Below are 25,499 nucleotides of genomic sequence, written 5' to 3' on the forward strand. Positions count from 1 at the left end.
AATCAAGGCATCCCGCTGACTGTAATCTCAAAATAGACAGTTCAGGCAAAAGTTAGGGATATCAAAATAAAAAAATGAAAAAAGAAAAGTCAATAAATTCCTGAACAACACAATGTTGTGACTACCAAAAGGAAGAAGTGACTGCCATCTCAAAACCTCTCTTTGCTTGTGAACCATCATCATTATCAAAGGTGCAAATCCAAAAGTCTCTCGGAACCTGAACGCATAAGTTGAATTAACTCAGCTTAGGATTGAAGATCATCGCGAAGAAGGGATGGGTACAATCAAATTTTGAGCCTTTATCCTTTGTTTCTTAAACCGTGAACCAAGCCACGTTACAACCTTTGAAAGTCCTAATTGAAGCATGGTTAGTTCGAAAGCATACTGTCGTCAAAAAGGTATCCCGACTCCTTAAGGTTACCAAAATGCTAAGTTGATATCACGTTTTTGTTACGAATATCATGTTTTTACAAATATCACTCCTTTACATCTCTTGTTTTAATGTTTTTCAAAAAAAACTCAAGACAAACGTATGCATTGCATCTCATGAATTCATTATTAAACAAATTCTGCTACATAATTTCAAATGTTAGCAACAGAAAGAATTTGCACAGGGTACAACTAATGACTAAAAGTTATCCCGACAGACAAAATCACTTCAGAAGCAATGTCTCTTATGTATTCAAGGGGGACGACATGGTTTATCCAATCACTATGGGGGCAATCAGGTCAAACTTCAAAAATCTCTCAGAAGCATCAACAATCAGGGGCATCATACTAAGTACTAGGGGCATGTCGCCCATAGTACACACCTCATAAAGTCCTCACGAGACGAACCCTTCTAAAGTTCTTTCTAGCAGGGGCAAATTTATGCAAGTCCAGTCAGACATCTTGACCAATACTCGGTGGTGTGGCCTAATCAATCAAATCCAGGAATGACAAGTACTATAATACTGGGGGCAACTTCCAAGACACCCATGTCCCCCCACAAACCCGGGTCCACAAGATCGTATCCCCACAGAGCAATCCTCAAGAAGATATCTTCAAACTTACTCGTCCAGCAAAGACATATCTCCCCAACAGAGTTTACATCTTCAACATTGTCGGTTCCCCGACACCTTGCTTTTCTCCGACATCTCTCATCCCCAGTCAGGGTACATCAAGATCAATCATTCAAATGACTCTCATCCCCAAGCAGAAATCATAAATCCCCAGCTGAGCATCTTCTAAACAAGATCAGACAACAAGATCATAAGGATATATAGATTTATTTTCTCAATCAAGACAACATAAATCATAGTCATACGTCATAAATCATAAACATATTCATACATCGCATACATTACCTCATAATGAACTCATGCATAACATACAAAGTTTCTCATTTATTTTGAGGGACTCATTACATAATACATGCATCATGACATTGCATAATTATACCTATTGCAGGATACAGGTACAAACAAATGAACGAAATCTCCAACTTTCCAAGATCTAATTCATTCACCACGAACGGTGATGACACGATCATTCTCAAAGATCTAATTCAGCTACTACGAACAGTACTGACACGATCATCTTCCAAGATCTAATTCATTTACCACGAACGGTGATGACACGATCATTTTCAAAGATCTAATTCAGTTACTACGAACGGTACTGACACGGTCAACTCTCAGAGGTCTAATTCTATCATCACGAACGGTGTAGACATGATCACTAACCTTCCAGTCTAATTCAGTTACTACGAACAGTGCTGACACGACAAGAGAATCTAATTCTATCATCACGAACGATGTAGACACGATTATCTCTCCAAGATCTAATTCGGTTACTACGAACGGTACTGACATGATCAACTCTCAGAGATCTAATTCCATCATCACGAACGGTGTGGACACGATCAACTGTTTCCTAAGTCTAATTCAGTTATTACGAATGGTACTGACACGACAAAAAGATCTAATTCTATCATCACGAACGGTGTAGACACAATCATCTTCCAAAGTCTAATTCAGTTACTACGAACAGTGCTGACGCGAACAACTCTCCTAAAATCTAATTCATCTACTATACGATCAACATTCAAACAATTACTTCTCAAACACTTCAGTCCCGACACCTGGATGGCATCTTTAAGCCCATCTCCAACAAATATTCCTCAATACAAAAAACGTCAACCTGACGCACGGTTTTCCAGACATCTGAGGATGCAATTAAGAATGATCTAACGCATGATTTATTCTTCAGCCTAACATACGGCTTTTCCAGACATCTGATGATGCAAACTAGAAACAGTCTAACGTACGACATATTCTAATTCTCGAGCTTATCAAGTCAGATGGCATCTTTAAGCCCATCTCTAAACAACTACTTCCCAAAAACTTCAGTCTCAACATCTGGATGGCATCTTCAAGCCCATCTCCGACAAAAGTCCCTACTTCAGCTAGGGCAAATTTCTTGGTATTCTAGTGTTCAATCATCTTCCACCTTCAGATTCCGACTGGCATACAAACCGCTCTACATCTTCAGGTTTAAGACAATTGAACAGGGGCAGCTCCAAAATTTGCCCATACATTTTCTCCTATTCAAATTCAAATCAAGATACAAAGCTCCTAGACACATTCTCCTATACAAAGGCTCATAACTAGGGTTTTGTTCATTCAAAGGAAAGTCAGTGAATCAATGGCTCCAAGGCATCTCATATGGCTCAACATGTCCTATATTACCTCCATGACAAGTATCAAGGCCTATCTCAAAGTTCTGGTCACTTAAAAGTTCAGAAAGTCAACAGTCGACTAGTTAACCTAAAAAGTCAACTGTGATCAAAGCAAAGTCAAAACTCCTGATTTTTTGTCAAGATCCTTATATTGAAGTATCATTCACCATTTGATCAAGAATTGATCATGGTTCATCAAAGAAAGATCAGAAATCAACAAATCAAAAAGTTTCTAAATTAGGGTTTTGTATAGGAAAAGTCAACTGAACTTTGATCAGCCATAACTCTCACATGGAACATCAGAAATTTCCCATCCAAAGCTCATTTTGAAGGAAATTGAATTCTCTACAAAATTGTCTCTCACATGCCAAGTCCAAAAATGCTTCATTTGAGAGATATGGACTAAAACATTATAGGTCCTTTTCAAAAGTCAACAAGAAGACACTTTTTCAAAAGGACATAAAATGAGCATGAAAAATAATTTTGATATGAGACCAAAGACACTGGTTAGAGGACTCTCTAAGGTTTCTAAAAAGTCCTAGAACTCATCCATACCTCAAAAATTGAGAGAGATAGGCCTTGTCAAAGTTGGACAAATTTGAGAAGGAAAATGTGAAGAAAATGCCTCAAAATGGATTTTTCTTGTAAAGGAACCCAATTTCTTTTGGCCCAATCTTGTTCCACAAGTCCCCAATGAGGCCCATATCCAATACCACGAATTATTGATAATTAATTGATTTTATATGAATTTTTATTCATTAAAAAGTCAATATTAATCAAATATTTGAAAGAAAATAGAAAAAGATTTGATTCATCTTTGATTTCCAATCATTCCAATCAACAAAATATCCCATAATTGCTATCAAATTCGTGCTCACACATATTAATTTGGAAAGATTGAAATTGGATGAAGTTTTAGAAAGTTTATATTCAAGATCCCATCAAAATTCAATCAATGATTCAAAGAGATTTTGTTGAGTTTTTATTGACCTAATACATCTTCTATAAGTACCTAATGTGCACAAACCATAAGGGTTGGTTTTTTGACAAGGATTTGCAACAAGGAAACTTGAGGAGAACTCAAAAAAAAAAACGTGGCTCTAAAGTGAAGTTGCAGTCGAGATTATAGGGCGATTCAAGCAATTCAAAGCATCCCAATCAATTCTCTGAAGCTTTCTGGTCATAATCATATCATCACCCTCGATCCAAACGTCCAGAAACGCTCCTAATTACACACGGTTTGCTAAATTTTTCTTTGCTTCGATTATAATTTATCGTGCATCATAAATGGATTTTGCTTGCATATTCGTGTTCAGGTTAATGATTAGACCGTTTCTGCATGTTTAATTTGATTTTCGTTGTGAATATAAGGATCCACCATTGTAGGGTTTTCAAAGCTTTGAGTTAGGGTTTTTAGAAATAATGGGAATTGGACTGAATTGGGGCTATCATTGAATCGGTGATGATGATACGAACGTAACCATGTGTTTATCTTTGATTTTCATGCCCGTATGGAGTTTCTTGAGATTTGCAGGTGTATAGCCACAGACCCAAACCGTTGCCAAAAAACGCTACTGTATTCACGAGGAAGAAGAAGCTGGGCGCGTAGCTTCTTTCCTTCATAATTTCGAATTTTATTTTTGTATTTATTATGTTATGGATAACATGTTAACAGCAAAGTGAAGGTGGTGAAGCGGAAGCTAGGCGTGTCCAAAGACTCTGATTGGCAAGGGCACGGGTTCGAACCCTGCCCCTTGCATTATTTTTGTTCTATTTCTCGTTTAACCTTGCAGGCAGATTCAGTATCCACGCAGGCGCCCAGGCTTACTGTACACCCTTAGCGTCTGACCTTTGGAAGCCGTCAGATTAAGCCAAGCTCAGATCCAACGAATCAAGCGTTGAGGGTGCACCATCGTTCCTCAGAAGCCACCCACACTAAAAAAAAAGCTGAGTTCTTTTCTTTCTTTTTTATTTATTTATTTATTATTAAACAATCTTTTTACATATATACATTTATATATTTGTTTTAATTTATTTTTCCACTAATAAAACCCTTTTCTAAAAATTTCCTTTTTTATATGATAATAATAATAATAATAATGTTATTTTATACTTATTATATTATTTTTTTATTTTCTTTCTCTTTTTTTTTAATTACTTAATTACACAAAAAATTCATACATATTTTAATTTCACTCTATACAATTTATAAAAATTATTGTTACTCTCGATTTTATTTTCTCATCCCTATTTAATTAATTAGGTCGCGAGACCAATAATTAATTAAATCGTTTGTGTTTCTTATTCCAATCATACCCTAATCAGGGTTTAGGACGAACATTCCAATACACTGAAACATTTTCTTTTGTGCCTTGCCTTTTCAGGGTTACCAACAGGGTTCACTCCGACAACGCGCCACGTCAAATTCAAAAGTTAAGTCTTAATCTTTAATTATTTAAATACTTTCCTGCCTTTTATTTAATTAGGGTTTGATCACTCCCATCAATGAATTCCTCCTACACTCACTTCCTCCCATTACTTTTTTCGTTCAATCCTCCGAGGGTCAGAATCAATGCTTCGGGAAACCTCCACTGCCGACCCTATCAGATCAAAACAAGCTAAGTATCTTTGTCTATTTTTATTATTTTAAAATTTACTTATTCTTTATTTTAAGGTTAATCCCGTTTGCCTCCGAACTTGATAATGCACTCACCCTATTTTTGTTTGCCTTTTTTCCCACCTTTTCAGGGTTTGTCGAATGCCAAAGCTACGTCATTGGTAACCCTAAACCCTAGCCCTATATTCTATGTCTTTTATTATTACTTATGTCAAACCCTGTTGGGATCCGCTGGTTTCAATTTCCCCTTCCCTCTATTGCTATTATTATTACTCTATAACTGCGTGGTTAGTAATTGTAGGGAGTGCAAGATTGTAATTAATTTAGAATCACTAATGTACAAGATAATATAACTGAATTAACCACGTGATTGTTGCACACACGCACACTTTTGGGTAACCTCTTGTCATACCCCAAAATTTACCCTATAATTTTTAATATCTAAATTATGCTAGTTAAAACATGCTACAATTCTTTTTAAATTTCCTAGTTAAGTGATTAATAGTCTTATTAATTATTATAAAAAAAAAGAAGAAAAAAAAACCTTTAGAGTTACGTTATTTTTAATTTTTTTTCTTTCATATTAGTAAAGAATTTCCGAGTCGGGGGTGTTAGTTCAAAAATAGAGAACCTTATACGGTTTTACTACTTTTTCAATTAGTAAGAAAAGGGTTAATTTACTAGTTTCATTTAAAATATCATTAATTAAATATTATTATTATGAAGTTTTATTAGTAACCATTTTTAGGTAATTATTAGCATAACAAGGATGCTTTAGATTGTAAGTCGTTACTATTATAAAACCAAATAAAAAAATTTTTTTTTTTTATTATTGCTACTATTATCAAATTAATATCATTAATTGTTATTATAATCATTTTTATCATTATTAATGTATTAACATTTTTTTTTCAAAATTAAGATATTATTAATAAAAAGTTGTGAATATTAGTTAATTCATTAAATTAATATCATCTACTTTTAATTAATTATTATGAATAAACCATGCATACTATTTATTTATTTTTTGTTATTATTATTTCAATCATTATTATTATGATAGGTATTACCAAAGTTATTATAACGTTTTATTACTGTTATAACTAGGGTTTATAATCACTTAAAACAATAATTATTAACACTACTAATTTTTTATTATTGTTTATTTGGAAATTGTTGACTAAGTCAACTAGATTTGTGAAACCTTCCCTCTTCCACTTCCAAGCGGCCGCCGTACACTACCCAACCAGCAAACCCTAATTTTACTCACAAACAAAAAAAACTCAGATTTGTTTTTGCAAAGAAATTGGAAGGGACAAGAATAAACCTTACAAATCAAATTCCATATTTACAAATCGGATCAACAGATTTAAGGTAACCAGAATCAAATACAACAAATCTTAATCAAACCTATTAAAGATCAAATCTAAATAAATCAATACAAGTTACAACAGTGAATCAAAGGTTTCCCAAATCAAAAGAGTAATCGAATCCGAAAATCACAAACAAATTATACCTATTAACTAAATCAAATCCTAAAAATAAAAGCTCTTAAAAATTGTTTCCTAAGTCTAATCAACCCAAAAACACTATAAATCAGAAAAAAACGAAATCAGAAAGGGGGAGAAAATGAAAAAGAAAAAGAAAAAAAAGAAAGATTAAGAGAAAGAAGGAGTAGAAAAAAGTGAGAAGAGAGCCTTCGAGTTCGCCGATCACCGCCGCACCTACCGCCGTTCCGACATACCTGCGAGGAAAAAGAAAGAGGATTAGCCGCGGAAACTAGAGGAGCAATACGAAAAGAATTTCTGGGATGAGGTAAACCGAAAGAACTCTTAGCTTAGGAAATATTGTTGTTAGCATGAGTATTTATGCGATTGATTGTGTTTTTTTTCTCTGAAAAAATATGGGTTCTGGGTTTTGTTTATGAAAATAGGAAGGGAAGAAGATGAAGATCTTTACATTTTTTTTCATATTTTCTTCGTTGTTTGCAGAGAGTGGGGAGGTGAGAGACCGAAAGGTTAGAGAGAGGATTATTGGATTTGAAATAAAAATTGTAAAAAAAAAATACAAATCATAATTAAAACTCATCTCAAATGTGATTGTGACACGTGGCCACTAAAAGGCCACGTGATTGGTCATATGTGCGGAACCCCCCAAACTTACCATACTCCCTCGTTTAAAACAAACACATGCAGACCATCCGATTAAAATATTCTAGATCTACGTCCACAAATCATGATTTTATGGACCATTGGATCTGGATCTAACGATCAGGATTTTGCAACCCATCGTAACATCCTACACACACCCTCACCTTGTCCAAACAGATCTTGAATATATTGGGCCAGACATATAATATTTACACTTCCTAAAATTTTCTAATCAACATAAAACACACCCTTTGTTCTTTTAATTAAAATTACTTAATAATCTATTTTAATAATACAATAGTTAAACTTTTTTTTAAATATTACCTAAACACTTAACGACATATAAATACTAAAAAAAAACACCAAAATATCTACTTATAATTTATTAATTATTCAATATACAAGAATACAAAAAATAGGGATTGTACACAAAATTGTTTTTTTATAAAACTACGGACTACGATAACTACGAACTGCGTGAACTCACTAAAACACACTTCAACATACAAAAATAATGGTGTACAATCCCATAAAAAACACCAACAAACACTACGAACTACGTTGACTCTGATCCTCCATAAGGAGGTACGTAGGCACTTGGCAACAAGGCGAGTCCCCTTCCCCTAAAATTAAGTAGGTTTGAGATCTTATTCTCTACCCTACTGTACACTTTTAACTTCAAATTTTTATAAACCTTACCATAAAACTCTTATCATAAACCTTGCCCTAGAGACACTGTAAACCTTAAGGAAGGGTTAAGGGTGCCTAGCACCTTCCCTTGACTCTAATTTCTCGACTTACCTAGAAAACTCTTAATTAGGTTTTATCCCATATTTTCCCTTATCCTTAGGATAGAATAAATATAGGTGGCGACTCTGTAGTTTAAGTTAATAACTTAAAATTTAAAGCCGGTCGTAACAGCTGGCGACTCTGCTGGGGACCCTTAAAGCAGAGAAGCACTTAAGGTTTAGGGCATGTCTCTTTGGTTTAGGTTTTGATTTTATGGTTTATATTTATTTGGCAATTTCTTTTATTCTTTATTTTATTTCTTTAATAATGTTAAATATTATTATTTGAAATATATTTGCCTTATTATTGCTGGGTTATATATACATATGAAATTGTTGTTAAACCTTAAGTGTGGGAATTGTCACTAAGTAAGAGGAGACTTGCATCGCCTACGAGCTTTAGTGACAATTTCACTCAGAGTGGGCTGAATTCCGAGAAATATCTTAGACGAGGCTAGACTTTGTCGAGGGTAGGATGCGGAATTTGGCTGATCTCTCTGGGAACCTACCCCTAAAATTCGAACCTCATGGACAAAAAAGGCCTTTCAAAAAAATCCGACGAAACAAAGAATTTCAGAGGGTATGAAAGAGCACCATGAGACCCTTAGAATTAAACCAACTTTGGGAAGGGTAGCAAATCCGTAGGACGAACTTATGAACCTACGTACTAAGGTAATTTTATCATCCCATCCATCTTGGGAAGCCTTCCCGAGAAGGACTTTGTTTTGTAAGCCTAAGTCTATCACCTCCCACAATTATCATCCCTTAGACTCATAAGGATATTATTTTGCTTAACTTGGATCCCTAGCCTGTAGGGATTCCCTTTTAATCTGACATTGTCTGTAAGACCTCTCAGATTTTGGTTTAAGTGGATGTCCCTCCGTCCCCGAATGCGTAACATGTGGCCTCATGATGGCCACGTGATGAGGAAACTCTTGATGGATCCCCGAGCGCTCGCATACCGCGCATTCTCAATCAATATTCAAACCTAGTCATTCGTTCGTTAGACTTTGAATCCACACCCTCGGATATTTATTCTGAAGGCCATTAGATTTGAAGCGAGCCGTCCATGGGATTTATTAACGCCAATAGGAAATCCAAGCCATCCGTTCATTAGACTTTGAATCTACGCCCTCGGATATCTATTTAGAGGGCCATTACATTTGAAGCAAACGACTCATGAGATCTGGTGACCATCTTGAACGGTCACCATGTGTTCTTTCCCACGCATTCCCTAGCTTGTAGGGGTTTCCTTTGTTTATTGCAATCCCTAGCCTATAGGGATTCCTTTTGAAGATCTTGTTCTGCCCATGAAGGACATCTTCGTTAATGCACGTCACATGGCCTCCCGACGGCCATGGAATCTGGCGTCTGCTGAACAGTCACCAGGCGCTATCTTCACACATTCCCTAGCCTGTAGGGATTTCTTTTGTGTGTCATAGTCGCTAGCCTGTAGGGATTTCCGTCTATCTAGCATAATCCTTAGCCTATGTTGGTTTCTCTCCTCGTACCACACATTGTCTTACATTCATACATTTGCATTTGCATTTCCACCATCGCCCGTGTCCAACATTTGCTATGCTAGCTGATTTCCCAAGACCCGTGAAGAAACTCGAAAGGTCTTAAACTTTGGAGAGAGGAAAATTAACTATTGGAGATTCAAATGAGCTTGGTCCTACGAATAGAAAAGGCCGCCCTTCACTATACAAGCTACATGCTTACGCCTACACATACGCCCCAAATTCAATTATCATTGGAGATTCCCCTGCATCGAGATCAACTGCCTTCTCAACAAAATTGGTATGCCCAAAGAAAATCAAAGATCACCCTTTACTTCTACAAGTCAAAGAACTAAGAAGTAAAACAAAGTCATTGGATCAACAAAGGAGAATGTCCTTAGGATCAATAGGTTTTATCATTTCAAATTGTAATTTCTATAATTGCTAAATGTTACTTGTTGTAAACGTTGTACCTTTTGATTAATAATTCTAATAAAATAATCATGCATGTTTTGAAAGAAATCCATTCGTTTCACTCTTTCATATATGTGAATATCAATACTTTTCCATTGCAATTATCAACTTTCCACTTCCACTTTAAACAAACTTAAGGGAGAATAACGAAATATAAATAACCGAATTTTGCTAAACGCATGCTTTCAATGTAAGACCGAGCTGATGAGGTAAGGCATTGTTTCAATCCTTAAACAGTGGAGAAATAAGGAGATAATCCGTAGTCAACCCTCTCGAGCTAGAAGTTGGAGTTGTTTCTATTTTTCAAATAAACCTTAATCTTAACCAGGGGCAAGGTAGTTTTCGATTAATTCAATGGTACATTTTATTCTCAAGAGAATCAGTTAATCTAAGCAAAGGTTCAAGCACACTCATTCTCTCGCAATCATCATCTAAAGTCGAGGAAACCACAAAGATGAAGCTCTAAAAATCAAACATGGCAGTCAGAACGTTCAAAATGAAAAAAAAAGCAAAAGAACGATTTCAAAAAAAGAGGAGGGCCCGCTAAGTCAAAAATAAAACTTAGGCAAAAAAAATCAGGGCATCCCGATGGACCGCAAATTCAAAAGAATTGGTTCATGCAAAAATAAGGGATTAAAAACAAGGAAATAGGAGAATAATCTCGTGACTGCCATCTCAAGAATCATCTAAGCTTATCATCAACGTTTAAACCTTATATACACTCCTTGTTTATGAGACTACAAAAATTCTCTTGGAGACTGGACGCATCTATTGGATTAATCGAATTTAGGATTGGAGAATATCAAGGAGAATGGGGTGGACTAAATAAATTTTGAGCCATATATCCTTTGTTTCTTAAACCACGAACCACGGCCACGATATAACATTCAAAAGCCCTAATTGAAGCAAGGTTAACTTTGAAAGCATACTCGGCAAAATTTGTGTTATACTGACTCCCATGTTTGTTAATTATTGCTAATCACTTCGTTTCTTCAAACATCCATCTCTAATCATCCATTTCTATTTCACAACGAACTTCAATTTCAAAACTGGCATGTGCATAACTAAGAGTTACTTCTCAAAGGGTACAACTTTATCTATGAAGAAATACTTAGCATCAAGGAGATCTCGAATTTGGTCATTTCCAATAAACTCCTAAATAGGGGAACCACATCTAAGGGGTTCTCCTAATCATGGGCAAAATCCCAATGATTATAGGGGCACATAATCAAAAGATCCTATTGACTAGGGGCATTCATTCTAAGATTCAATCAACATGGGTCATATCTCTAAGCAATAACAATCAGGGGCATATCTTTCAAAAATCCAAATATTGGGGCAGTTCATATCGAATTGAAATCACACCATGGTTAGGCCTCCATATCCTGGAGATTGAGGGCAGACCTTTCAACTATCAATTGTTAGGACAATGCATATCAAGTTCGTGTCATGACATGGTAAAATCTAAGAACATTTCCTTCTGATTAAGGGGCACGTATTTCAAATGTTAGGGCAATCACTACGAGGCTTGATCAAAAGTAGTTGATTCGAAATAGATCATCAGATTGAAATCATTCCAAGAGTCGTTTAATCAAGGGGCATTAAGCTGTGAATTCAGATTAACGGGGTTAGCCATCTCAAAATACGTGCTACGATAAAACTACATCCAATTTCATGTCAAGGAAAATCTCTGCGAAGACCTAACAAACTGGGGCAAGACATACCGCGAAGGGGAAAGTTATCCTCATATTTTTACAATCCCCAATAAGTCTCTCTCCTACATCTGCAATCTTCGAGTTTAAAACAAGTATTGGGAAATCATGCTAGCACAACACCCTACCATCATATGACAAACAACCTTGTTACATTAGTAACCTCTCTACGCCTTCGTTATCCACGACCCATCATTGGGGCATCATTCAAACATACTTCAATCATGCATTCATCAAAGCACTTCGCCCTTGCGTCAAGTCATACATATCATTTCATTCATCTGATATAGCATAAACCTAACTTCGTAGAGCCCAAATCTTTATCGGCACTTCAATATCCATGCCCAAGTCACGCATTACATACATTGGTTAAAGCATTACGTACATCAAAACACAAATACAATTACATACATTGGTTGATACATTACACCACACCTTTTTTAGGTAGTCTTCTTTAAGACAAATCTTACGATCCTTTCTAGGAACCTTTTCGGGTAGTCTTCTTTTAGACAAATTGTTATCCTTTCCAAAAACCTCTTCAGGTAGTCTTCTTTAATACATTCTTTTTCTAAGAACCTCTTTTAGGCAGTCTTCTTTAAGACATTCATCATCCTTTCTAGGAGCCTTTTTAGGCAGTCTTCTTTAAGACATTAATCATCCTTTCTAGGAGCCTTTTCAGGTAGTCTTCTCTAAGACATGTATCATCCTTTCTAGGAACCTTTTCAGGTGGTCTTCTCTGAGACATTTATCATCCTTTCTAGGAACCTTTCCAGGCAGTCTTTTCTAAGACATTTCTCATCCTTTCTAGGAACCCTTTTTAGGAAGTCTTCTTTAAGACATCTCCTAACCTTTCTAGGTAGTCTTCTTTAAGACATCCACAATCCTTTCTAGGAGCCTTTTCAGGTAGTCTTCTTTAAGACACATCTTCTCATCCTTTCGAGTAGCCTTTCCAGGTATTTCTCATCATTTCTGAGAATCTTTCTAGATAGTCTTCTCTAAGACATATCCCTTTCTAGGAACCTTTTCAGGTGGTCTTCTCTAAAGCTTTTATCGTCCTTGCCAGGAACCTTTCCAGGTAATCTTTTCCACGAACCTTTCTAGGTAGTCTTCTTTAAGACCTCTCGTAGCTTTTTCAGGTAAGCCTTGTTTAAGACATATCTCTATAAACCTTTTCAGGAAATCTCCTCTAAGACATCTTTTATTCTCTCCAAGAACCGTGTCAAACTTCGTTTAAAGTACAGTCTTCTTTAGGACAGTTTTATATCCTTTCTAGGGTAATCTTCATCAAGAGATCTCCTCCTGAGTTTTGTTTAAAACACAATATTCCTTAAACCAATTTTCTATCCTTTATAGAATCCTGTATCAAGTGACATTCTCAAACATGGCTCCCTGAGCTTTGTTCAAAGCACAGTCTTGTTTAGGACAATTTCATATCCTTTTCAGGAGCCTCTTCAAATGGTCTAGAAGGCATCATTTCATTCTGAACACTCAACAAATTACTATCCAAGTATATGAGCAACATACGCACCTTGCGCATAAACATTATCCATACATACAAACATACATAGACATTACACGTATTCAGACAGACACACACAATCGATTCACCTACGAACCTACGTCATAACTTTGTATATATGATATGTGCAGCACCAAGTTATCTATTTATATACTTCTTACCCTAAAGTTTGGTTAAGAACGCATAAATTAGGATTTGAGAATGCTTGCTACCTTTTTAGCAAGTTAATCCTGCACGCATAAATTAGGATCTGAGAATGCTTGCTACCTTTTTAGCAAGTTAATCCTACACGTGTAAATCAGGATCTGAGAATGCTTGCTACCTTTTTAGTAAGTTAATCCTGCACGCATAAATCAGGATCTGAGAATGCTTGCTACCTTTTTAGCAAGTTAATCCTGCACGCGTAAATCAGGGTCTGAGAATGCTCGCTACCTTTTTAGCAAGTTAATCCTGAACGCATAAATCAGGGTCTGAGAATACTCGCTACTTTTTTAGCAAGTTAATCCTGAACGCATAAATCAGGGTCTGAGAATACTCGCTATCTTTTTAGCAAGTTAACCCTGAACGCATAAATCAGGGTCTGAGAATGCTCGCTACCTTTTTAGCAAGTTAATCCTGAACGCATAAATCAGGGTCTGAGAATGCTTGCTATGTAAAACTTTAGGTTATAGCAAGATGATCCTTGATATATAAGAATCTGCGAATACTTGCTAAGCTAAGTAAGTTAATTCTTTATATATCTACGACTATACTGGACGGATCCCAGATAGAATTTGAACCCACACTTCTTAGGATAAGAAAGTGTACATAAGGATCTACGAATGATTGCTATGTCTATCCCTAGGCTCTAGCAAGTTAATCCTTAAAACATGACACAAGAATCTGTGAATGCTTGCTTTATCAGTCGCTAGACTTTAGCAAGTTAATTCTTCATGTTTTCTCAACTCTATTCGATTAATCTTAAGTTAGAGTTTGGACTCGCATTACTTACCCCCTAGATCGCGGTAAGAATGCATAATCATTGTTGAACATTCTCGGCTTTATTATAAATATAGAGTCGACATTCGTATTCCTTACCTATAAGTCAGAATGAAGGAGCGAAACATGTGACAAATGTATCTCGTGGTTATAAGTATCAATCTTATAGCGAAACGGATATGTCAATTCACAAACCTTGGTATGGATGAAGTAATTATCCATGCTTATTTTTGTCGGATAAATTTAGGGGTCTTCCATTATTTAATAACCCTCCGATCCGAAACGCGTGAGACCTGCGTATTCTCACGCTATTCAATCGAAGAGTAATTAAATAGGGGCAGCTGTCATACCCCAAAATTTACCCTATAATTTTTAATATCTAAATTATGCTAGTTAAAACATGCTACAATTCTTTTTAAATTTCCTAGTTAAGTGATTAATAGTCTTATTAATTATTATAAAAAAAAAGAAGAAAAAAAAACCTTTAGAGTTACGTTATTTTTAATTTTTTTTCTTTCATATTAGTAAAGAATTTCCGAGTCGGGGGTGTTAGTTCAAAAATAGAGAACCTTATACGGTTTTACTACTTTTTCAATTAGTAAGAAAAGGGTTAATTTACTAGTTTCATTTAAAATATCATTAATTAAATATTATTATTATGAAGTTTTATTAGTAACCATTTTTAGGTAATTATTAGCATAACAAGGATGCTTTAGATTGTAAGTCGTTACTATTATAAAACCAAATAAAAAAATTTTTTTTTTTTATTATTGCTACTATTATCAAATTAATATCATTAATTGTTATTATAATCATTTTTATCATTATTAATGTATTAACATTTTTTTTTCAAAATTAAGATATTATTAATAAAAAGTTGTGAATATTAGTTAATTCATTAAATTAATATCATCTACTTTTAATTAATTATTATGAATAAACCATGCATACTATTTATTTATTTTTTGTTATTATTATTTCAATCATTATTATTATGATAGGTATTACCAAAGTTATTATAACGTTTTATTACTGTTATAACTAGGGTTTATAATCACTTAAAACAATAATTATTAACACTACTAATTTTTTATTATTGTTTATTTGGAAATTGTTGACTAAGTCAACTAGATTTGTGAAACCTTCCCTCTTCCACTTCCAAGCGGCCGCCGTACACTACCCAACCAGCAAACCCTAATTTTACTCACAAACAAAAAAAACTCAGATTTGTTTTTGCAAAGAAATTGGAAGGGACAAGAATAAACCTTACAAATCAAATTCCATATTTACAAATCGGATCAACAGATTTAAGGTAACCAGAATCAAATACAACAAATCTTAATCAAACCTATTAAAGATCAAATCTAAATAAATCAATACAAGTTACAACAGTGAATCAAAGGTTTCCCAAATCAAAAGAGTAATCGAATCCGAAAATCACAAACAAATTATACCTATTAACTAAATCAAATCCTAAAAATAAAAGCTCTTAAAAATTGTTTCCTAAGTCTAATCAACCCAAAAACACTATAAATCAGAAAAAAACGAAATCAGAAAGGGGGAGAAAATGAAAAAGAAAAAGAAAAAAAAGAAAGATTAAGAGAAAGAAGGAGTAGAAAAAAGTGAGAAGAGAGCCTTCGAGTTCGCCGATCACCGCCGCACCTACCGCCGTTCCGACATACCTGCGAGGAAAAAGAAAGAGGATTAGCCGCGGAAACTAGAGGAGCAATACGAAAAGAATTTCTGGGATGAGGTAAACCGAAAGAACTCTTAGCTTAGGAAATATTGTTGTTAGCATGAGTATTTATGCGATTGATTGTGTTTTTTTTCTCTGAAAAAATATGGGTTCTGGGTTTTGTTTATGAAAATAGGAAGGGAAGAAGATGAAGATCTTTACATTTTTTTTCATATTTTCTTCGTTGTTTGCAGAGAGTGGGGAGGTGAGAGACCGAAAGGTTAGAGAGAGGATTATTGGATTTGAAATAAAAATTGTAAAAAAAAAATACAAATCATAATTAAAACTCATCTCAAATGTGATTGTGACACGTGGCCACTAAAAGGCCACGTGATTGGTCATATGTGCGGAACCCCCCAAACTTACCATACTCCCTCGTTTAAAACAAACACATGCAGACCATCCGATTAAAATATTCTAGATCTACGTCCACAAATCATGATTTTATGGACCATTGGATCTGGATCTAACGATCAGGATTTTGCAACCCATCGTAACATCCTACACACACCCTCACCTTGTCCAAACAGATCTTGAATATATTGGGCCAGACATATAATATTTACACTTCCTAAAATTTTCTAATCAACATAAAACACACCCTTTGTTCTTTTAATTAAAATTACTTAATAATCTATTTTAATAATACAATAGTTAAACTTTTTTTTAAATATTACCTAAACACTTAACGACATATAAATACTAAAAAAAAACACCAAAATATCTACTTATAATTTATTAATTATTCAATATACAAGAATACAAAAAATAGGGATTGTACACAAAATTGTTTTTTTATAAAACTACGGACTACGATAACTACGAACTGCGTGAACTCACTAAAACACACTTCAACATACAAAAATAATGGTGTACAATCCCATAAAAAACACCAACAAACACTACGAACTACGTTGACTCTGATCCTCCATAAGGAGGTACGTAGGCACTTGGCAACAAGGCGAGTCCCCTTCCCCTAAAATTAAGTAGGTTTGAGATCTTATTCTCTACCCTACTGTACACTTTTAACTTCAAATTTTTATAAACCTTACCATAAAACTCTTATCATAAACCTTGCCAAACCTTAAGGAAGGGTTAAGGGTGCCTAGCACCTTCCCTTGACTCTAATTTCTCGACTTACCTAGAAAACTCTTAATTAGGTTTTATCCCATATTTTCCCTTATCCTTAGGATAGAATAAATATAGGTGGCGACTCTGTAGTTTAAGTTAATAACTTAAAATTTAAAGCCGGTCGTAACACCTCTCTATTGCCTTGTTGCCTTGTTGCCTTGTTGCCTGTTGCCTTGTTGCCTTGTATTTTGTGCAGAATAGCCAGTCCCTCGAATACGAGGATACCTCAGCCATGTTGCCTCGATTAAAGGTCATGGTCCCTAATGATGCTGCCTTCGATACACTAACATGACCTCGACCCTCGGAAGTTGCCTACGGAAAAGGCTGAGGTATCTTCTGGTTGCCTACGAAAGGGCTATTCTGATCCTTCCCCTTAGACTACCTGCCTCTCTATGGCATGGGTCAGTCTTTGAGCGAATGATAATTCGATGACCCTTCTACCTCCAAACGAAAGGCTTCCCGCCCTCTTATGGCAAGGACTGACCCTTTCATTCTGAAAGGCTAAAAAGAGACCTATCATCTGAGTTTAAGGTAATTGCCCCTAATTGCCTTGCCATGCTCTATTTTCTATATTCTTTCTCAAAATTCTTCAAAAACTGGCTACGCTCATTTACGAGCTAAAGTCCATTTTTTCCTCTTTCATCTACATTTTCTGAAAACGAGCAAGCAAAGCAATTAAGAGCCCATGGAAAACCATGGATGCAAAGGGTGCCTTACACCTTCCCTTTGCATAAATTACCCCCCGAACTTAGATTTCTTTAAAAGGTTTTTTTTTCTGTTTCTTTTAGCCTTTCTGAATTTGTTTGGATAAAATAAAAGTCGGTGGCGACTCTTGCTTAACCGCGACATTTTCGATTATAAAAAGTCAGTTCACCGTATTACACAAGTGCAACAAGAGCCTTAACACAGGGCCTCAAAATCTAAAGGGCCCCTTATGAAGTTTCTACCTAAGGAATACAATATCAATAAAACATACTCGAATTAATTTGCAGGGCATAATTAATAGTAGAGGCCCCACAGATTGTTAAACGTATTTTAGAAACACTTAGATTGTGAGATGTCTTATTTATAACTTACTTTTCTTTTAATATTTACTAAATATTCAATGTGGGACTCCAAACTTTAAAGCTTTTAAGAAGAATGTTCATTGCCTCTCTCTCTAACTTCAACACTTTTGCCTCTCCTGCTTCTTTACTTTTTCTTATAAGTAATGCAAAAAGAAGTGCATATATATATATATATATATATATATATATATATATATATATATATATATATATATATATATATATATATATATATATATATATATATATATATATATATATATATATATATATATTCTCTCTTTTCTTATGGCAGGAACTTAGTGTTTAGGAAGTGCAAGAGTTCCTGCATCATACTATGGTATGATAGAGAGGAATAACTTTGAGCATAGTTGGACATGTATTTGTAAATTTATCTAAAGGGACACCTCTTAGACCTAATAAAGTTTTCATAGTTTGATTTCAAGCATTCTATATAATAAAGTTACACAAACTATCATCAAGGTTATAGAGAAGTTATATGGATGTATTTGTGATCATTTATACTAAATTCAGCTTGCTAAATTGTAGTTTCGTTTAGTGATTGTGATAAATTGATAACATAAAAAAAGTTACACTAATGATTAAAGATGATGTATTAAAACATGAAGCCATTAATGATCGTGTGAAGGCAAATGTTATAAATTTGAATCATTGTATGACTGAAGAGAATAAAGACTCACAATATAATATTCCATCACTTACCTATATATTTTTAATTCCTTTTCTATTACTTTGTTTTTAATTAATAGTGTGAAATGTTGAGAAAACATAGATAGATAGATAGAAGGAGTTGTTGGTCTTCTGCTTTGAATTTGTCTTAAATTGGCCTACAATTTGCTTTAAAAGAATTGTGAATAACAACAATAATTATAATCTTACGCTTGTTTTTATTTTATGTATGTTTGTTACTCATGCTTTTAATATTTTGTGATATATTACACTTTCATTGGAGTACAACTAGGGATGTCAATTGCATCTGTTAATGGGGATCCCTGTGGGGAATATCTGTGCGGAGATCCGAAGTTGGCGATTTTTTTCCCCGTGGGGATGGGGATGGAGGGAAAAGTTCCCCCGATAACACTTTGGGGCGGGGATTGGGAAAGTATCCTCCGTCCCCGTGGATTCTCCGACTCCGAAGATATATGTTAATTTATATATTTTATATATTATATAATTATATAATTTTACAATGTATTAGAAAATGAAGAGTCATTAGAAGTTATAGATTTGTCACACATAATCAACCACTTGCGTTGGACGACATCGGTATTGTGGTAGTAAATTAGTGGAAGCACGGTAGCAAGAAGTTATGTTACTATTTATTTATTTTTACATAAAAAATATTAGCAACATCAAGTTCTTTTGCTTTTTTTATTTATTATTGATGCAAGATGTATTTTGATTTTTTTAATAAAATAAATATGCAAATATATGCGTTTTAAAAAATACGGAAAAAAACAAAATACTAGTGTCATAGTTTTGATCAAAAAGTGTAAAAATTTTCTTAAAATTCGATCTCCGTGGGGATCTGTGGGGATGGGGATGGAGGGAAATATTCCCCCGTGGCGGGGATTGGGGATGGGGATGGGGACTAAATTTAGGGGCAGGGCGGGGAGTGGAAAAGCATCCTCCGAACAATATCTGCCCCGTTGACATCCCTAAGTACAACTAGGTGATGATATTATAAAATAATATAATGAGTTTCATTTTTTGAGTTTTTTTATTCAGTATTTTTTTTATGGATAGCAAACAATTTAAAGGTTCATATATAATTGCTTTTATGATTAGCTTTTTCCTCTCTGTTTTTACATGTCCAGAAGGAAACGAAAGTGGAAGAAAAGAAAAAAAATGAAAGAGATGCTTTATCAATTATTTAAATTAAAAAAATTAATTTTTAACTATTAGAACAGGGCCTCCAAATTGTTTGGGTCAGCCCTGCCGCCAGGAGCTGCTGCTGCAAACACTACATTCCCTAAACCACGTTCAAAATAAACATTACTTCTAATGTTTGAGTTCAACTCATAAAGCATGCATATAAATTATAATCGTTGGTTCTTAATTCGTGTTTGGTGTAAATTGGTTGTTATTGTAGTAAGAGTCCAATTATGATTCATTTTTATTATGTTCATTTGTATACATCACTCTTGGTGAAATTTAAATTAGTAACATTTATTACTTTTCAACTTTTTGAATTTAATTTTTCTTACTTGAGTTATTTGAATTAAGTTAAGTTTTTGTTGTTGGAAAACACAAAATATCTTGGATATATCTAATTTTTCAGTTGAAGTTCAAAGATATACTTAATATTTGGCCCCTTTTAGGAGCCATTTTAACACAGTCCTAAATCAACTGAGTAAGTAATTGTTTCATTTAGTCTCCTTCCATTTAGTCTTGGAAAGAGAATCATACATTCTAGCATCAATATTGAAAGTGGAGTAAATGCAACAACAAGACACATAGCTGCAACAAGGCCTATATTGAAACACCATATTGAAACAAGATGTAACTTATACAAAATGCATGCAAACATAGATAAGAGGATTTGCGTCTGATATGGTTAGTTTCACTATCCCTTTGCCATAATGCTTGTTTTCCATTACAATCAGGAACAACGGTTCCAATGCCAGCAAAGTATTCTTCTACTTTTTTACAGGACCATAATATGCAGTAAGACCACCTTTTACTTGTAAGTACCACATGCATATTGTTATCTAACCTCACTCAAGTTGTTCTAATTTACTGAAGAATGCACGTACGTAGCTAACAAGTATACTTAAGCGAAGCGAAATGTCGACTCTGCAAAGCTTTTGGTTGTTGTGGTGCAGCACTGATGAATATGATATTGGAATGTAGTGTAGCTGTTAGTTCCAACTCAAGCCCCATTTTTCATGATCATGTAGTTGATTGATAAGAGTCTGGTAAAAGTTGATGATTATCGTGTCAGGATGCATGACATGATTGAAGATATGTGCAGAGAAATTATGAGGCTGGAAGCACCCTCAAAGCAAGTGTGTGGTATGTTGCTGTAATGCTAAGAACTCCCACATCGGCTAGTAGTGAAAACATATTAGAGTTTATAAACCAAACTTACTTATTGGTAATCAAATTCAAAACAGGTTGAGTAAATGGGCTACTCAAGGATCTACCATATGTATAGGCCCAAATATAATTTTTTTAATAAAAAAGTAAACAATTAAAATAGTTAATTTAAAAAAAATAAGAAAAGAATTATTACAAAAAAAATTTATATAAAAAAGTTTAAAAAATACAATATATATAAAAAATAAATAAAAGAATTAAGTATTCCACGTAAGCTGAAATATTACGAGATTTATTTTACAAAAAAAACTTTACTAGATACTAGAATCAAATCTCGCTAATATTACAGAAATTTGTATATTTAACCCTATACTTTAGTCTTAATGCAATTTGCTTATAAAACAAAACACAACGGTAATGGTATATCAATTGCAGAGAAATTTATGAGTTATAGAATTATGGATGTACGAGAGAAGAGGTTCATTGGAAACCTCAATTTATTCTTTAAAAAAGTAAATTTAGATTAATGATGTTAGACCAGCTCCAATGCTAAGTTTCTCACGAGTTCCTCAACGTGTTTTCCAACTGGCAGTTGCTTTTTGGCATACCCATTGCTACAGCTGGACATCGGGTAAAAGACATACAACGTTCTTATTTTTTGTTTTATATTATAAAATTCAAGTAGCCGTTGTTGAACGACTAGTTTCTTATTTTTTTTTTAACTTAATTTTTCAATTATAAATATAGTGTTTTAGGAAAAAATACCAACACCAATTTTCATTCCCTTTCATTTTCTTTTAAATTTCAAGTTTCTCTCTCAAAATTTTATCCAAATTTTCATCTTTTTACTTCAACTTAAAATTGCTTAGGTCAAATGGATCCTAATCATTTTCATTATCAACAAGCTATGTTCAATTTCATGCAAAATTATCAAAATCCTAATTCTCAAAATTCTCAAAATTCTCAAAATCCTAATTCTCAAAATTCTCAAATTCCATCGGTGTCAACAAATCCCTCCATTTTTTTCCGTCACCAAACAATCCAAATATGTTTCCTAGCCCTCAAATGAGTTCTAATAGTATGGAATTTTTTCGTCATGAACCGATGTCCGTTTGTCAACTTCCACCATATTCTACTCAAGTTGGTGGTGAAACAGAAAAAGTGTTGTCGTTAAAAAAAAATCTCGAGAGCAATTTACAAGGGATGAGGATATACTTCTTATCCAATCATGGCTCAATGTTTCAAAGGATCCAATTGTGGGAGTTGACCAAAAGGCTGAGAGTTTTTGGGTAAGAGTCGCTGCCAATTATAACGAGTATCGTGGACAATCGCGGGAAAAGTCAGGGGGACAGTTAAAATGTCGATGGCATCGAATAAATGGCTTGGTTCAAAAATTTGTTGGGTGTTACAAACAAGCTGTTAATGGAAAGAAAAGTGGGACATCAGAGAACGATATCATGGCCACTGCACATGCTTTTTTTGCTCAGGATCAAGGTACAACATTCAATCTTAAGTACGCATGGCGACTGTTAAAAGATGAACCTAAATGGATGGGAGAATCGATTGGAAGTTCTTCAAAAATAACAAAGACTTTTGCTAGTGGGCCATCATCGGAGAACCCAGACACACCTTCAAGTTATGAGTTTAACTCTTCATCACCAATGGAGCGTCCAATGGGACAAAAAGCAGCAAAAAGAAAGGGTAAGGCAAATGAAATTCCAAATGCTAAGCAAGATGAAAGGATTAAAAGAACAACGGAAATGGAAAGACTAGGGCAATGTAAGGAGGACGAGATAGAAGTCAAGGTAATTCAAATCATGATGAAAGACACTTCTACTATGAGCGATAGTCAACGAGATATTCATGATAAATATTGTAATAAGATGAAAAAAAATATGGAATGTAGTTAGTATCACTTATGTAAAATGGTCATTAGTACCACTTTAATTTATCAACACCTATGTAAAATGGTCATTAGTACCACCTTAATTTATCAACATCTATGTAATATGGTCATTAGTACCACTTTAATTTATCAACATCAATGTAAAATGGTCATTAGTACCACTTTAAATTATAATAAATATAGCCGTTATTCAAAGTAGTCGTTATTCAAACTAACTGTTATTCAAACTAGCCGTTATTCAAACCATTATATATACTACCACTTATGTCATTGTTTTCTCATTCTCATCTTATTCTTCTCTCAATTTTCTCTCATTAATTCTTTACTCACTAAAATGGATTCAGACAATTCAGATAATTACGATCAGGAATTTTGGGACTTGATTGAAGAAGAATTTATGGACGACAGTGATGAAGAACAACAACTTCAGAATGAACGTCAAACTGGAAGTTCCTCTCAGCCAAAGAAAAGGACAACGGTAGATCGAGGTCGTGAAGAAGGGCACAATCGATTATTCAATGACTACTTCTCAGAAAATCCAGTATACACAGATGTTCAATTCCGAAGAAGGTTCAAAATGCTTAGGCATGTATTTCTTCGAATTGTAGATGCCCTTGGAAATCATGATGAATATTTCCAAATGAGGATCGATGCAACTGGTAAAATGGGTCTTTCACCATTGCAGAAATGTACATCTGCTATTCGTATGTTGGCGTATGGGTCTTGTTATACCCCAAAATTTGCCCGCATCTTTTTTCAAGAAAACTCCAATCTGGAAATTAAGAGTCTCATATAATCATGGATTTTTATTTCAACAAATATCCTGACATATGAAATACTTAGTTTTTAGAATTTTTCTTATACAGTAATTTGGCTTGCAGTTGAATTTATTCTTACGCAAACGCCAAATACTGTTTATTACTTCACACATGCTATTTATTTATTTACAGATAAATAGTACTGACACAATTGGTACAGAGTTAAATCTTTTTGCAGGCGCCGAATCAGGAAACTCAGACTGTACTGGTAATAAGTATTATTATTATTATCTTTTGTTTCCCACTAATTTTTGTATTATATTCCATTATTTTCAAAAATCTTTTCAAATCTCTTTTCCAAAAAATCAAATCCTAACTTTATTCTCTACATCTCTCTTTTTCCCAACACTATCATACACTTTCTTTCAAATCTTACTTCCACTCAAATTTTCCTTTTGTACGGAATCACATCATTCCCCAACGTCTCTATCCTTCTTTCCATTCTATAAATACCTCTCATTTTCTCTTAAAAATCTCACATCAAATTCTAATTCATCTCTCAAATTTCTACTTCATAATCCATCCTTTCTTCTTCCCCGACAAAATGGCAAAGCGGTGGGAAACGTGTTTTCTTATGGTCATCACCATTGCTACGGTGATCATGTCTTTCTTCTGTCTACATAGCCCGGAACACTGTGGACCTGGGATGCTTATGCTCCCAATCATCTACATGTTACTATTTGTAGCATGGGTTATCAATCGTCATTCTTAAAATTTGCCGTATTTCTTATTTCTTAAATGTACCGTTTATTCGTCGTACTGTTCAATATAGTATGTAATATTTGTACTGTCAGTATTAAATGTTGTACTATTTGTCATAATATTGCTTAATTACTCAGATAATATTTTGTGTGTTTTCTGCCAGTCAAATATTCATTTTTCTGTGCATTAAATGATTTTCAGGGTTATTATCGGTAATTTTGCTCGCGTACAGTAAATATTAGTTATTTATTATGTCTGTTTTTTTAACAAGTCATGTAAATAAACTTTCATTTTTCACATAAAACAAAAACAACAAAAGAAAATTAACTTTGACTGTTGATTTTTCACTCTAACTGCTACGTCAATACCTGAACAGTCAGTTGACAGCCAAACTGCTGGCAGTACAATTCTCAGTGTTTTGTACCATCAATCAAATCAATCTTTCACAATTGAAAATTCCAAGATTTTTTGTTCTAGAAGTCTTCTGAATATCACGCGATTAGCAGAGACTCAACACTGCACAAAAATCAGGTACGCTTAACTGTCTCCTACACAAACAGTCCCTGACTAGGGTTTTCTTGTTTTTACAGGAGAAACAAGCTTTTGAGACCTCAAATGGATTTC

General features: G+C 34.3%; 1 protein-coding gene, 2 long non-coding RNA genes and 1 pseudogene across 3 annotated transcripts; 2 read left to right on the forward strand and 2 right to left on the reverse strand.

Annotated features, from left to right (window-relative positions):
• Positions 1–6,736: 6,736 nt before the first annotated feature.
• On the reverse strand, positions 6,737–7,374 carry LOC131610132 (uncharacterized). The gene is made up of 2 exons (XR_009286402.1): positions 7,296–7,374; positions 6,737–7,080 (listed from the first exon to the last, which is right to left on the reverse strand). It is a non-coding gene; the product is annotated as an uncharacterized LOC131610132 (long non-coding RNA).
• Positions 7,375–15,794: 8,420 nt separating this feature from the next.
• Positions 15,795–16,430, reverse strand: LOC131610135 (uncharacterized). The gene is made up of 2 exons (XR_009286403.1): positions 16,354–16,430; positions 15,795–16,138 (listed from the first exon to the last, which is right to left on the reverse strand). It is a non-coding gene; the product is annotated as an uncharacterized LOC131610135 (long non-coding RNA).
• A 6,476-nt stretch (positions 16,431–22,906) lies between these two features.
• On the forward strand, positions 22,907–23,359 carry LOC131646597 (uncharacterized). Its single transcript, XM_058916601.1, has one exon. The coding sequence runs from the start codon at positions 22,907–22,909 to the stop codon at positions 23,357–23,359; it is 453 nt and encodes a 150-aa protein (XP_058772584.1).
• Positions 23,360–23,689: 330 nt separating this feature from the next.
• The window catches only part of LOC131646609 (uncharacterized), a 50,714-nt pseudogene continuing 48,904 nt past the window's right edge, over positions 23,690–25,499 (forward strand).

Source organism: Vicia villosa, linkage group LG1 (genome assembly GCF_029867415.1).
Source record: "Vicia villosa cultivar HV-30 ecotype Madison, WI linkage group LG1, Vvil1.0, whole genome shotgun sequence".
In the NCBI taxonomy this organism is placed as follows: domain Eukaryota; kingdom Viridiplantae; phylum Streptophyta; class Magnoliopsida; order Fabales; family Fabaceae; genus Vicia; species Vicia villosa.